Source organism: Myodes glareolus, chromosome 1 (assembly GCF_982192425.1).
Source record: "Myodes glareolus chromosome 1, mMyoGla1.1, whole genome shotgun sequence".
NCBI classification, from domain to species: domain Eukaryota; kingdom Metazoa; phylum Chordata; class Mammalia; order Rodentia; family Cricetidae; genus Myodes; species Myodes glareolus.
In genome coordinates, this window is record NC_142026.1 from 131,472,386 (window position 1) to 131,488,351 (window position 15,966).

The 15,966-nt window shown below is 42.6% G+C and overlaps 1 protein-coding gene across 1 annotated transcript in view; it reads right to left on the reverse strand.

The window, feature by feature from the left end:
• Nox3 (NADPH oxidase 3) overlaps positions 1-5,746 on the reverse strand; it is a 62,241-nt gene extending 56,495 nt beyond the window's left edge. The window contains exons 1-4 of the mRNA XM_048420224.3: positions 5,699-5,746; positions 5,006-5,101; positions 4,781-4,891; positions 3,458-3,542 (exon numbers count right to left, since the gene is read on the reverse strand). Of these exons, the coding sequence (XP_048276181.3) occupies positions 3,458-3,542; positions 4,781-4,891; positions 5,006-5,101; positions 5,699-5,746 (340 nt within the window). The remainder of the gene's footprint in view (positions 1-3,457; positions 3,543-4,780; positions 4,892-5,005; positions 5,102-5,698) is intronic.
• Between the last annotated feature and the right edge of the window lie 10,220 nt (positions 5,747-15,966).

Here is a 15,966-nt window from a genome sequence, read left to right on the forward strand (position 1 = left end):
CTCAAGGTCTGCCATGGACCAGGGAATCCAGAAAGATCCACGTTAATAAGAACGTAAAGGCTGTGAAACTACGATTTTTATGCCAGTGGGCTTACAGGTCCCTGAACACGATTTATCCGCGGTCGGAGGGGGTTTGCTTATCGTAGGCAGGCAAGCAGGAAGGCAGGAAGAAATGGCTCCTGTCACTGCCTTTTCCATGATGCCCTTGATTAGAGATAGCATTGTTTTACCTCTTTCCTCTCCTCCCTAGCCTACACCCACCAGTCTCTAATTACATCCTTTAGTGATCCCACCAATTAGAGCCTGCAGTTCAACTTCTAGGGGAAACGGATGAGAAATTAGAGGTTGGCATGCAAACTTCGCGGATGCATTTCTTCCAAGGTTACACACCTCTATTAAGCCAGTTGGCCGTTTGAAAAGCAGTGTAATGGGCGAGGCTAATAAAATAAGCTCAGGGAGACTGCAGCTGCTCCCCCGTGAATGCGGCAGAAGGACGAACGAGGAAAGCAAGGTGTAGCTATGAAACCGGGGTTTTGCTCGCCCCACGCCCCCTCTAAAAGCACAGTTGCTAGCCACATTTCTTAGTTAATGTGAAATGCAGTAATTGCGTTGTCAAGGATTGGACGAAGGAGAGCATTTCCTTTCTACCACCCTGCCTTTGTTGGGCTGGAAACCACAGCAGTGGGGCTGGTTGCCATGGAAGACAGGATGAGGGTACTTTGCTGGGAGATACAGCTCTGACCCTGCCAGGGTGAGCCCCAGGAGGTGTTCAGGAGCAGAGCCGAGCAGCAGGAGTTCAAGAGGAGGGGACTGGGAAGAATACTAATGCCCTTCGGCAATTTTTGAGGGGAAAGAGGGAGAAAGAACATCCTGCTTTTTCTCCTTGCAGCAGAATGTGAATTTATGATCTTGAATGATTAGCGTGGTTTTGTATCCCTTCATCCTCCAACCCTGTTCCATCTACCCAGAGTTCGGGCATTTGTGTCTTGTACCCTTTCCTGTCAATCTCTATAGCCTCTCTCCAATGCGAGTAGATGCCACTCACTGAGCTTTGAACAAATCAGTTGCAGTCTTCTTATGTTAGTGACCAGGGCTGCTAAGATTCCAGAGATACCCCATGCCTCAGGGCGCTCAGAGACAGGACTGTCACTCTTGTTTAGGGAGTTGTGGCATGTAGGTGAAGAAGCTTGGATCTAGGACAAGTGGTCAGACAGCAGGTCCTTGATATGGTAGTGCCTTTCTCAAGGAGGACCATGAAGGAGAGGGAATTTTGGCAGAGGGAACATCTAAACCCATCCAGGACTCTGGAGAGTACCCAAGAGGAAAAGGTAATGAGGGTGTGGCAAGTTAGCTGAGGAGTCCAACTACCGTGCCCTGGAATTTGGATTGACCTTATTTGCAGTTACAGCAAGTGAATGAACGCCCTCGTATTCTTCAGATTCCCCAAGTAGATTTAATCCATATATCTCACTGAGGTGGAGAAATTATATTACTATTGATGCTCATTTAATTCCACAGAATGCTGAAGAGACCTACTCTGAGCTCATGTAACCAAACACAGAGGGACTATAAATGAAACTTGACACGTGATCATGGGCAAATACTGCTCACACTAAATTTCACACCACCCTGAAACAATGCAGTCCACAGGGGCCTCAGTCTTATCAGGACCCTCTGCTCATAGGAGATATTCAGTGTATATTACCTATGCATTCATACTACTGATTTATGAGTACATGCAAAGAATATAAACCCAGAGGTTTAAGAAGAAAGCCTTTCATAGCTCACATTTTCATGTAGCATTTATGTCCCTTTCTGACGGATTTTGATGACCCCTTTTATATCTGTATAGCTTTCTTATAAAGACTGAGTCTGTCTTTAAGCTATGTATAGTAATAAGATCCTTTTTGCCCCTTTACTGTGTTCAACCTCTATTTCTAATGTAAAAATAAGGAATTTTGTTTTGTTTTTTGTTTTGTTTTGTTTTTTTCAAGACAAGGTTTCTCTGTAGCTTTGGTGTCTTTCCTGGAACTAGCTCTTGTAGACTAGGCTGGCCTTGAACTCACAGAGATCCGCCTGCCTCTGCCTCCCAAGTGCTGGGATTAAAGGCATGCAGCACCACTGCCCAGCTAAAAACAAGGAATTTTGAAGATTTTAAAGCAAGCCAGAGATCCTTAGAATTCCTTCTGGCTTCCTAGTCTGTGCCTGGAATCTGCCCCCACTACAGGGAGGTCAGTGTTGTCAGGGGAAATGAATTTTGATTTTTGATAGTTTCAAAGTGTGGGAAAGACTTCCATTTCCAAGCTGATGTCTATATACAGGCATTGCGACTCACTTCCAAGTGCTCTCAGCACACAGGTATATCCTGCAGCGTTCCTTCCAGGCCCTGAGAGGTGCAGCTAGACCGGCCTTGTCTCTAACCCCCATCCACCAACTGCTTCCTCTAGGACTTGATTTTGTTTACATTAAATTCCTCACAAACCACAAAGCCCTTCTGTAAAGCGGATCTTGAGTTGGTTTGATATGGCGTTTAAGACAATCGATGGGGAGAATCTTCTCCCTATGTCTCACTGCACACCCAAAGTTGTGTTAATTGGCACTCGGGCACCGTCTGTCATGTCTTGTTGCTTAATTAAATTCACATTTGTTTTGAGTGTTCCTTTTACTCTGCTATTTTTTATGCATGAGAGAATAAAAACAAATGAGGAAAACATTTTATAGTTAAATTAGTTTGAGAGAAAGAGTCCTGAATCATAACTCTTTATGGTTCCGGTGGCCTTTACTTCAACGTCTTTGGTTCCCAGCAAAACCACAAGTCAGCCTCCCCTCTCATCCTTTTCTTCCTCCTGGGTGTCTGACTTTGAACGCAGATACTAATTTCTTCTTAAATGACAGAGTAACAGGGATAGTAGCAGCTCATATGACTATACAATGTATATTTTTTCATGCTTCCTCTATGTTCACTAACTCAATACTCTTCAGAATCCAGTTCACATGACCACTCTTTTCTTTTTTCCTTGTTCTGCCTCTGATGTCAGAGCTAAGAGTAAGGTATCCTTACCACACTAAGACCAACACTAGACTCTCTGCATCGAACAGTCACTAACTGGCAGTAGCCAGTTATACAAGTGAGATTTTGGATGTAAACTGGTTTAGTTTTGGATTCTATGAATAGCAAAATGCTCATTTAAATAGGCATCTATCATTGTATTACAAATGATCCACTTATTCACAAACAAAAGGAAATTTCAATAACTTTCCTTGGATAATTGAGGCATTATTATGGAAAAACTCATTTGAGTATAGATTAGAAACTAAAAGAAATGTAAACACAAGGTGTCATGTGGTCAGATAAAAGGTCAAAGTTTCTTTTCTCTAGAGGTGAGACTGGGAGAGATAGACACAAACTATGAAGTCAGTACCAAACAAGCCTATTGGACCATTAGTAAGTTCTTACCTGCATTAACAGCTATCCCGTAGGCAACAAGTTTGTGGAACTTGAGGTTTTTGTCTAGTTGCCTTCCCCATGGTCCTCTGCAGCACTGAAGCATCAAAACAAAAGAACAGAAAGTGAGGCGGTGGACGCAGAGCTAACCTGCCCTGAGACCTCAGAGGTCAAGACTCAGGCTCCACGGACCTCTGTGTTGCTTCAGGTCAGGACACAGGACTTACAAGCCAGTGACAATTAATCATAGCAAACCCAAAATTTTTTTACCTGTTTTGCCGAAATTTTGGCTCATTCCAAGTGCTGGAATTCTTAGATTTCTGGCTATAACTCAAAGCTCTTAAATAAACCTTATAGCCTTGCCTCAGTCAGCTTAAAGGATGCAGAAGCGATAACTGCCACGCCCATGTGTTTCTAGTGACTCAGACACTATTTCTTATTATGTAAGAAAGCCGCTCTGCATCTATAACTAATATTCATTAGGTTGCGCTGATTCCACAGTGAAGTATTTCTTCTCATAAAGGTGCCTGGCAATCTTATTTTTCTGCATGTTGTTTTCATGAAGAGAGGAATGCAGGTGGTTAGCATGGTGAAATAAATATGGTTAGGAAAGGCGCTACCATGCCCTGACCAGTCAGAATCACCAGACTCCATCCAGGCCCTGGGATGGTGGTTAGGGTAGGAACTCGGATGCTCCCTAAGTGGAGCCTGTCTCAACATCTTATTTATCTCCCTTCAGTCAGAAACATCTGCAGTTCAAACCGCCATAATCCTTTCATCTCCACGTGGGAAACGGTGGAGTGACAAGTCCAGTGCCAATGACAAACACCAAAGTCAAATCGGGTGTGCTGACCTTCGGTTTTAACTAGTGTAAACACAAACTACTGGGAGGTTCATAGGAAAGTAATGTTCTTCAATCACACTTGTAGAAACTGTCTGTGTGTGTGTGTGTGTGTGTGTGTGTGTGTGTGTGTGTGTATGTATGCACACAGTACAAAGTCAGAGAATATCAGGTTGCCTATTCTTCCAGTCTTTGCTTTATTCCCTTGAGATAAGGGCCTTTATAGAGCCTGGAGTTAGTTAGGCTGCTGGCCAGTTAGTCTCTGGTGAGTCTCCTGCCTCTGACTTACAGCAGTGCTGGTGTTACACACACACACACACACACACACACACACACACACACACCCTGCTTTTTACATGGACTCTGGGGATTTAAACTCATATTCTAAGGTTTGCATAGAAAGCACTCATATTTACTGGGCCATCTCTCCAGCCTCCAGATGCACTATGTTAGAAAGAAACAACTGAGCTTACTTAAAATATTTTTGTACTTACCACACTTGTTCCTCTCACCAGCGCAATGAAATTCCGGCTGACAGGTAACAGAATTAGCATGCAGTTAAAATTGAGGCACACTGCAGATGCTCGGGCCCATGCTAGGGTAGACTGTCCACAAGTTAGAGACATGGAAAGGAGGGAGAGTGAAAACATGGAAGTTTGGAAAAATAGAAGGCACTGGCTTTTCTGAAACAATAACAGATTGTCATTAAATCTACTTACACCCAGAATAACTCGCGTGTAAAAGAAAGCCTCCTCTTCGGCATACCAACAGAATGTGTCAATAAATAGATAGAAATTTACTGCCAGCCATGAGAGCTAGACATAACAAAAGGAGACATGGTCAATGCCATTGTCCACCCCCAGTCCCCCCACTCAGGATCACTTGGGCTTCTTCATCTTTTCAGGTGATATGGAGAGCTTGTCAGTTTTCATCCAAATTGTTCCATCCATTTATTTCTTCCAGGTTAGGTTTTAGCAGTGATTACAAATAAGAAGAAATGACTCCTTTTGTTAACATTGTTTTAAATACGTGGGGTCAACTTCAAAGTATTTCCTGTCAAGCCTAGACTCTCCTTAGTCAACAGGGATTGGCCTTGGTGAGAAGAGGTGGGACATTTTTAAAGAACTCTAGAAAAGTGACAAATCCACAGGCTAACTAAAAGCTTCATTTGTTAGAGAGATGTACTTCTACATCATGCAAAACAAACTACTTGACTCAAATACTAAAGAATGAACTGAACAGGAAAACAACTTAGCACGATTCTACAAGGGTAAATTAAATAGATTCAAAGAATGTTTGCTAACAAATTTTCAGTCTCATACTTAAGCTTGTATTTCCAGACTTTGTTTTAGAAATGTCACCTCCCCGAGAATGAGTGACTCTTAGAGACAACTAAGGGGAGCGGTACTCACCACCACCACAACGGACACGCTCTCGTTCAAAATCCAGCACACTGTCATGATGCTTCTCGTACAAATGACACGTTATTCCTTCCTGTTCATCCACACTTGTGCGCTGTGTGCTTAGCAAGGAGTTCCCTTCTAGATCATTTCATCATTTTGTCCTGGAGCACCTGTTGGGAGCAGCTCTCACGGAATTTCTAATTAAGGACTTAGTGCCAAGAGCATATCATCAAGCCGACATGCTTCATAACCTGGTTAAATACAAGTCTCTGTCCTCTGGTGACTGTCTTCTTCAAAGACTTCAACAGGAAAGAAACTCATTTTGTTAAACTGACTTCATGCCCATGTGCCCTTCATCTTCTCCATGATTGCAGTCATGATGCTAATAAGTCTGTGTGCAAATCTGAGAGATAGTCTTATTTATGAAGACTGCTGGGAATAGACAAGAATTGCCACCCAACGTTCCCCACATGACTGAGTCTTTTCTCCTCGCCAGAAAGTCTCAATAGAAGGCAAAGAGAGATAGAGTTGAGAAAATAGGGATTGGACCAATTTCCAGAATATTGTGCAAAAGATTCTAAAATTCCCAGATAGAAAAACTCTTGTAAACTTAAGAAATATGATGATAGCCTGGCGGTGATGGTGCATGCTTTTAATCTGAGCACTTGGGAGGCAGAGGCAGGTGGATCTGTGAGTTTGAGGCCAGCCTGGTCTACAAAGCTAGTTCCAGGACAGTCAGGGCTACACAGAGAAACCCTGTCTCAAAAAAAGATTAGTTGATAAAAGCATAAAGTAACCTTCTTTTTGTGTGTGTATGTATACATGTGTGTGTGTATGAGTGTGCGAGTGTGCATACGTGTGTGTGTGTGTGTGTGTGTGTGTGTTTTACACTGATGAACTAAAGGCCCCACTTCTACTGAGAACACACATACTTTGGTGTTTCCAGTAAGGCTGACCATTCTCTGATTTTTTTTTTTATTTTTGTTTTTTTGAGATAGGGTTTCTCTGTAGCTATGGAGCCTGTCCTGGAACTTGCTTTGTAGACCAGGCTGGCCTCGAACTCACAGAGATCTGCCTGCCTCTGCCTACTAAGTGCTGGGCTTAAAGGTGTAGTCCACCACCACCCAGCTCCTTCTCTGATTCTTTTTATTAGTCTTAGTTATTAAATACAGTGACTGTGATTCTAAGACAAAGCTTTCTCAAGTGACACAATTTTCTGGCTTGTTCTGGCCCAGACATTTTCATTAAATTTTTTTTAGATAGGGTGCTGGAGAGATGGCCCAGCAATTAAGAGAACTTGCTGCTCTTCCGGAGGACCCAGGTTCAATTCCCAGAACCCATATGGTGGCTGGCTCACAACAGTCTATAACTCCAGTTCCAGGAGTCAGATGCCCCCTTCTGTCTTCCGAGGGCACCAGACACACAACTGGTACAGACGTATACTCAGGTAAGACACCCATACAGATAAATTAAGATTAAATCAAAAAACCTTTTAAATAATTAAATATGGGAGCTTTGAATCTTTTGGAGAATTGCCCATGTGTATTTTTATAGGGTTGATTTATTTAGTTGTGCTGAAAGAACTTTTAAAAATTAAAAACCCAATAAGAGTAATAGCTTTTCAGACCATCAGATTGTAGGCTGGCTTAGCTGCTCATGGGGCCTTGCTTGTGTGGAATCTGCTGTAAAGGCTCTGGTCTACATTTTATTCCTTGCTCCTTTTGCCTTCTGAGCATGTGTTTTGTAATTTGTTTCCTTATATGGCCCCAAGTGATAAGGTGTACCCCCTTGTATTTGGGGGCTGTAAACAAAAAATTTATCCCTTTCTCTCTCTTTTTTGGATGTGGCAATAAAAAATTATCAACTTTACTTCTTAGAAAAAGACATAATTATAAAATAACTTTTCTGTGTAGAGATACATAAAGGCACTGGTGTCTTAGGGCAACATTGCTTGAGATCAATATGTAAGTAAGGATCTTCAGTTGCTTCTTCAATGATGAAAAACATAAAGATGTAACATCTTGGGGATGGAGAAATGGCTCAGTGGTTAAGGGCACTTGCTGTTCTTGTAAAGGACCCAGGTTCAGGTCCCAGCATCTACACAGTGATTCGTAGCCACCTGCAACTCCAGTTTCAGGGTATCTGGAATATCTTCTGGTCTCTTTTGATTCCTGCTTGGACGTGGTGCATAAAATGTCACACAGGAAAACATGGACACAAACAGCAGCAGCAGCAGCAACAACAACATTTAAAAACATTTTTAAAAATGTAAAAACCTATACAATCTTCATATTCATTTTAAGCCAATAACCTTCCATGATTAAATGATTTGTTATTTTTGAAATGTTTAGGATTTCCATATTTTAGAGACCTTCTTCAGTTAGACTATGAATGCTAATTCAGAAGGAACACATACGGGATTTTATATTATCTCCAGTTCATATTCGGTGAGGACAAGAGTTGGAGCGTCTCAGCTCTCTGCGCTCTTTATACAATGTTACAATTAAGATACATAATAGCACTGATGGTAGGAACACAGTTACCTTTGAAAATTTGTGTGTGTGTGTGTGTGTGTGTGTGTGTGTGTGTGTGTATGTATCATTTGTTATATATGCTTTGGATCTCAACTGTTCCTTAAAGGCCACTAATGAAAAGTTTTTGTGCCTATGGCACTGCGAGGCACTGAGACAATCTTCAGGATATGGGTCTTAGAAGTTCAGTCCCTGAAGGGATCCCTTGACATGGGAATGGTGACTCTAGCCACTTGCATTTGTCCTACGGCTGCTATGAGGCAGACTGACCACTTCTGTCGTGTACTCCCCCCACGGTCATCTGTCTGGGCTCAGGCTTGAGGCACAAATGACCACTGACCGAATCAGCTGAAACTGTGATCGCAGACAAATATTCCCTTATATGGAATGGACACTGTCTTAAAATACAGCTATTATCCCTGAAGGCATAGAAAAATGGTTAGTGTTCATATTATGACGGCATTAATTTATGGTTTAACTTAAGGATTATCTTCACAATCATTTTTTGTTAGAATTTATGATGATTTTAGTTCACTTATTTCAAAGACTGAATTATGTTCTATTTATATTTAATTCTAAATTATATTCAAATTCATTCAGAACTCAACAATTTTATGGAATCGATGGAAACACATTTTCCAATTTTTCATTTTAAGAACAAGCTGATTACACCAATGACTTAGAATTAAACCTTATATAATATCAGACATCATTCCTTACACCACACTTCAAGTCCAAGTTGGTGCGATCTATGAAGACTTCCACAGAAACAGTTTTTATGAGTGAGACTTGGGGGAAAAGCCACTGTTTCCCAGTTAACCTGCTGAAAACATGAGGGTGCATATGCACCCCCAAATATGCCTTTAGATATTACTTCAGAGAAGACATCCGTACAAGTCAGTTTTTCAAGACTGACTCATTTTCAAAGAACTTGGAACAAAATTAAGAGGAAGTAGTTTGCACAGAATCTAGAGATACAGTGTATATGCTCAGAATTGGATTTACTTCAAGAACAGTTTCCTTTGCTAATAGTTAGCACCATCTTGTTTCTCAGAAGTGTCTCAAAGCAGAGAAGGCAGACTCTGATTTCAATTAGTTAGTTCTAAGGTCTTTCTTCATGCTGATTGGCCTTTCTAGTTCACCACAAAAGATGACTTGGAGGATTGGAGTATTACTCTTTTGAAAAACCCACCAATAACAGCTCTTCCTTCGCATATACAGATGGCTTTTGGGACAGGGTCTCCTGTTGCGCTAAGCTGGCCTGGAACTTCTGGTCATCCCACCTCCAACTCCTATGAGCTGAGATGACGAGTACGTGATACTCATTATGCACACTTTATGCTATGCTAGGCTTTGAACCCATAGCCTTGTGCATGCTAGGAAAGCGTTCAGTTGCCTGAGCTGCATATTCAGTCCTAACAGATTTTTCCATTGTTCGAAAATGGAAAAAGCAGGTAAAAGGACAATATTTACAAAGGTAGATAACTGCTTTTATATCTGAATGCAAACTCTGTATTAGCCATGCTCCACTCTCAGGATTAATCTAATCCATTGTATTTTAGTTCTTATCAGTCATTTAGCTGGTCAGTTAGCACAGCAAAGAAACACTTTGATCCTCTAGGGCAGGATTGATCACCTAGTCGTTCACTGCTGCTTGCTAAAATCCAGGTTCCCTGCAGATATAGCCTAAAAATAGCACTGCCCGATTATCTTCTGAGAGTCAGACATCTTCTAGCCTTTTCTAAATGTTCATGTCAACATCTAAATGTTGAGGTGAAAAGAGATGGGAAGCTAAAACACACAAAAGTAAACACATCCACTCTCCAGTCCTTACACAATTATTTCAAGGAGAATTTATTGTGATAATTATGTAATTCTTTTGCATAAATCATGTTTTGGATAAATTCTACTTTTAAAGGAAAATTGGAATAGAAGGAAACATTTAAAAACAGGAAATGTATTAACATAAAACTGTTTTTAAAATGAAAGGTAGTTGACTCACAATAACCCAACTTTGGCTGAATTGAGCACATTGCGTTTCAACTTCAGGAAACATAAAATTCTCTGGCTATAATTTTTAAGTGGCTTATATCACCAGTTTAGTTCATGATTCCAAGGTCAGGGTTCCTTCTCTCACCTGTGTCAGAATTCTTTCCTTCCTCTCACAGTCACAATTCCCAATGGAAAGGTGCACACGTACACAGTGTGCGGCCTACAGGCAAACTCTCTAGGCCTCTCTGGCTGGGTTTCTGGGCTCAGAACATCTCCACTTTAGTGGAGTCCCCCTCTCTCATCATCTTCTATCCACATTTGTAACCACTTTCGTCTCCAAAGCCGTTCTTGAAGTTGCTTGGGTGAGCCTTAATGTTAGGTTTCCTGAAGTTCCCAGTGCATAGGACTGCAGAGTGACTAATTTGTCATTTCTTGCTCTAAAGTAAGCGTTCCCATTTGAGCCGCTTGGCTTAGAAATCTGGTTAAAGATAGGACTCACCTCTTTCATCTTACCATGCCCAGCACACAGCAGACACCACTTAATGCTAAATAATACATACAGACCACGTTTGCTTCTCTGCTTCTCAGCACATGAGAGGGTTCTGTATAAATCCCCACACAGGCTCGGTGACAGGGAGTTTCTGGCAGCCAGTGGCTTTCATTAAAGTCTCAAAATGAAAGGGAAGTCTCCCTCTCTAGGCAGCGAATGATTTGACTTCTGAGTTCAGGAAAATGCAAAGTTAGAAGGCTAGTCTAGAAACCCTCCTTTGCACACCCAAGCTGTTAATCTTTCAAAAGTCAAAGTGGATGCCAGAATTCCATAGATTTCATTTGTCAAGATGAACATTCATATTTGAACATATTTCAAGCCAGATGGTTTACAGTTCATGTATTTGTTGGCGTTTTCTGCCACAACAACTAAATATTGAAGACACATATTTGTGATGAGGAAGGCACTTCCAACCATTCCTTCCTGCTGCTCTTTCCTGCCGCGTGCTCACTCATCCCCCAGCCTCCCTCCACAGTGTACTGCCATTGGGGAAGCTCCTTCGGGTCCAACAGTGAATTACATCCTGTTGATTTAATAGACGGAGAAGAGAGAGGTAACACAAAGCAGTACCCCCTCCCCGCAAGACATATTTCCTATAACAGCCATGAATTTTCTGGTAGCAAATAAAAAAAGCAAATGAACATCTATTGAAATATTCTGTTTTCACCATTCATTTAGACAAGGCGGAAAGTTTACTTCTAATCCTAGTGCTTTGTATGTGAGTGTGCCAAACTGTTTGATCAGGGGTTTAGAAAAGAACATGGGATTCAAACAAAGGCTATTTTTTTTTTAAGGAAAAGAATCATCGAGTCTGAAAATATCAGCTGCAGAAAACATTGTGCACCTGTCCTGTAGGGTGCTGGCCGGTGTCACTCACTAGGCTGGCTGGGACCTGTCTTCCAGGATGAATGCGTTCATCTCTCCTTTGTCATCATATGTAAACTTTGTTATTTTTCCACCCAACTCTCCATATTTACACTATTAAAATCTAAAGACTCCCCCTGTTGACAAAGCTCCCCCAGCAGGCTGTTTGAAAGTCATCCACTTTTTAAGAACAGGAGAAAAGCATACAATTTTCATTCTTGTTGTCATCCCACGACACTGGACATGTATACAGGAAAATACACATTACTATAATTTTTTTAAATAGAACACATAGTTTGAATGAAAACTGCCTAGAATCACCATTCAGAAGAACTAGGGGAAGCCTTAGGGATTATAAGGTGCCAGGGAAGTCGAAGCCCTAAGCTAAATTGTCTTGCTGATTAGTGAAGAAGCAGGGCTACAGCCCGGGTATTCCATTCTGAGTTCTCTGTTTTTGTTTTTCTGTTGTATTATTCCCAACACTTGTTCTCGTATCTTTGCAGTCTAGAGTGTACAGGGATGAGACATTGGACAAAAAAATGCGATCTGTGTCCCAGGCAATGGAGCCCGACTGGTAATCATAGGAAAGATGGTATTATTTTTCCAAAACCCTGGAGAAAAGATATTTTGGAAGGTCTTTTGGGTGTCAAGTATTCCAGATCTCCAACCATAAAAATAGGTCACAGCTGAGTGGTGTGCCCATTCTGCCTGACCCCTTGTCCCAGGTGTGCTGCCCGGTGGTAGTGTTTTACAGACAGGTGCACAGGAGCCTGGTGACAACCACCTGATGACACCTCACGTCCTTTCTGTTTTGACTGGCATTCTGAGGTTTGATGATGGCCAGGTTGATTAATGTAAGCCAACAAAGAACAGCTGTACTCAGAACGACAGGGTTATTAGCTGCATTTCAGTCCCCTGCAAAGACAGGATCAGTCACCGGCTACTCGGTCCCCCTTCCATGCCAGCATAGCGCTTCAGAGAGAGTTTAAGTTTAAGGTCAAATTTTGAAAAGTTCTATCTAAAACGTGAATTCTCCCAAGGGAGGAATACGATGTTGTAGGTCAACTGACCCAAAGAAACGCTGTCTCCCTGCTAGATAATTTAAAACTAAATTTTAATTTTTACACCTCTATATTCTTAACAATTCTTTTGTCAACACTGTGCAAGACCAAATTGCAGTATATTTTAGGATGAATCTTCAATAGGGCAATGGACTCCTCTAAGTATGCTGACCCCTGGGTGTGTTAGAGTCACATCTGACATCTGCTCCTACCCCTGCCTCTTTTCCCAGGTGTCTCAGCTGTCTCGGGCAATTTAACCACTGGATCACAGCAGCTACCAAACCTACCAGTCCTAGCTGCAGCCCATGCATCATTCACTGCAGAGACCCTCGTAGACAATGAGAAATAGGTGGAGCTTTGTGCACATGATTTAATTCATTCATGCTTATCATAATCCCCAAAACTTTAGAAGCCTTTGGACTTCAGTCTAGAAAGTCAGGGAATTAGCTTCTCCCTGGGATGAGCCTCCTTACTGTTTGTCCAATACAGAGTGGATTGGTCAATCCTGAAACCATATATGTACTACCAACAAAAATAGTTTCAATAGATTGTATTTATATATATTTGCATTTATGCACACACACACAGGTAACAGTAATATTCAAAGAAAAAAAGGCTATCAACTTGAGAGCAAGGGATCATGGGAGGAATTTGACAAAGAGTAAATGGGGAGGGACAGGATGAAGGAAAGGGAGGAGAGAAACTGATACAACTTTATTTCAATTAAAAGCATTTAAAAAGTAAACTCAGAAAAAAAGTGGGAATGAAAACAAGAACAACAAAGTACAGCCTGCAATTTCTGCTGGGAAGCATACTGGAACCTCAGCCAGGGTTGCTAGGTTGCAGAATTTGGGAGGTCTCCTTCTACATGGAAGACCTCAGTATTGTTCATAAGGCTTTCCACTGGAAGACCAACCACACGATAGAGAGCAATCTGCTTCTGTCAAAGTTTATGGGTTTAGAGGGCAGTCATCTTAAAATACTACTGTTAGGGAGCACCCAGAGCTAGGAAAATTTCCAGGAATCCACAAGCATGACCCCCGCTAAGACTCCTAGCAATAGTGGAGAGGGTGCCTGAACTGACCTTCTCCTATAATCAGATTAGTGATGGCCCTAATTGTCATCATAGAACCCACATCCAGTAACTGATGCAAGCAGATGCAGTCACCACAGCCAAGCACTGGGCTGAGCTCCTGGAGAGCTGAAGAGAGGGAGGAGGGACCACATGAGCAAGGTGGTCAAGATCATGACAGGGAAACCGCAGACAGCTGACTTGAGCTAGGGGGAGCTCACAGACACTGCACAGACAGCTGGGGATCCTGCATGGGCCCAAACTAAGCCCTCTGAATGTGGGTGGCAGTTATGGGGCTTGATTTGTTGGGGGGGGGCGGCCTGGCAGTGGGACCAGGACTTATCCCGAATGCATGAACTGGCATTTTGGAGCTCATTTTCTATGATGGGATGCCATGTTCAGCCTTGAAATGGAGGAAGGGGCTTGATCCTTGCCTCAACTTAGTATACCAGACTTTGTAGACTTCCTCAGTGAGGTCTTACCTCCTTTGAGGAGTGGCTGTGTGTTTGTGTGTGGGGGTGGAATGGCGGAAATGAGAGGGTAAAAGAAAGGGAGGGAGGGGGTACTGTGTGAAATTAAATTTTTTTAAATAAAAAAATTACAGTGATATTTTCAAAAGTATTTATAAACATGTCAACATGAAAATTGGTACATTTCTAGGATAAATGGAAATAAAATAGAAAATAAAACTGCATGTACTTACATAAAAATACTACTGTCAGGGCAACACATGATGCTGGTGGGCCAAACAACAGGGCACCGTGGCTTAGTCAAGCTGCCAGGTGTTACTAATGCTCCCGGACCTTAATCCCCTCCATGGATCTGTCTGACCATAAGCTCCTCTGTGAGATTCCTGCCCCTGAACTCATTTCAGCCCACACTGAAAGGTGCTAAAAGGAACTCCTGCCGCAGCTCAAGGGAGGGCAGGAGCCACAGAGGGCAGCAGTGAGAGGGTTCCAACATTAAACCCTCCTTTGAATCAGGAGTCAGAAAGTAGCAATGTGAAAGGGTCTCCCAGGCCTGGGAGCAGCAGAGAGGGGAACTGTCACAAACACAGGCAAGGTGCTGACAAGGAGTGCCGGAGACGACCCTGGAGAGGCAGCTGGGGCCTGGCTCTCCAGGGCGCTTAGGAGTTTTCTTGGGATTGCCTAGCAAATTACCACAAAGGTGACAGCTTCAAGCTAAAGGTTTTTCTTCTCTCTTTCTCTACCTTCCCCTCCCTCTGTCCTCCCTCCCACCCTCTCTCCCTGCCCCCCCCCCCTTCTATGTGTGTTTAAACCTGTTCTGGAGATTTAAAGTCCAACAGGAAGGTATCAGCAGGATTAGTTCTATCTCTGTGTCTGGGCTGTGATGGGGAATCTCTTCCCTGTGTCTCTGGCAGCTTCCATTGGTTGCCGTCAGTCTTTGGCGTTCTCTTGTGTGTGGACTAACTTTGCGTTGCTGTGACAAACCTCCAATATAGTCCACTTACACCAGGCAAAAGTTTGTTTCAGCATGTGGTCATTTGGCCGTGCCACTTTGGGCTCGTGGTGGCATCTTCCACCATCGTGCCAGTGAGGACATGGGGGAGGAGAGGCCTGTTGGAAGCATTGCTGCTGAGAGAGACAGAGTGAGAAAGGAAGGCTCACAGACAGGCACACAGACACATACAGACACACAGACACACACACGGAGAAGGGATCAACCAGACTTGTTCTCCCTTCCAAGAGCACATGCGCACTGAACTAACTTGCATCTTTTAAGGCTCCACCTTCCAAAGCCTCTGCCATCTCCACTCGTGCCACAGGCCCGTGACTAAGTTCTTAGTATCTGGGCCTTTGCAGGACTTTTGCAACCCAAACCAGCTCTAGGGCTGTAGAACAGCTTTATGCTCAGTTTTAATTTTTGAAAATCAGAGTTCTAGAATTTGATACCTAATCACCTTACTGTTTACTTTGGGGGGGGGTAATTAAATGAAAACATGTACAAGATCGATATCACAATGTGACCCCAAGCAACATATCCCTTAGAACTAGAAATGACCGATGGACCTCCAGTTTTGGACAACCACCATAGTAAACCCTGTAAGAACAGGCAACACTGGCTACAGAGTGCTATAGTTAAAGACTGTGTGGGGCCCAGGGAGGAGGTTAAGTTGAAATGAATGAGCTCAGAAGTTCGAGGCAAAGTCGGAAGCTATTGTAAGGGACCAGGGAAGAATCTGTGAA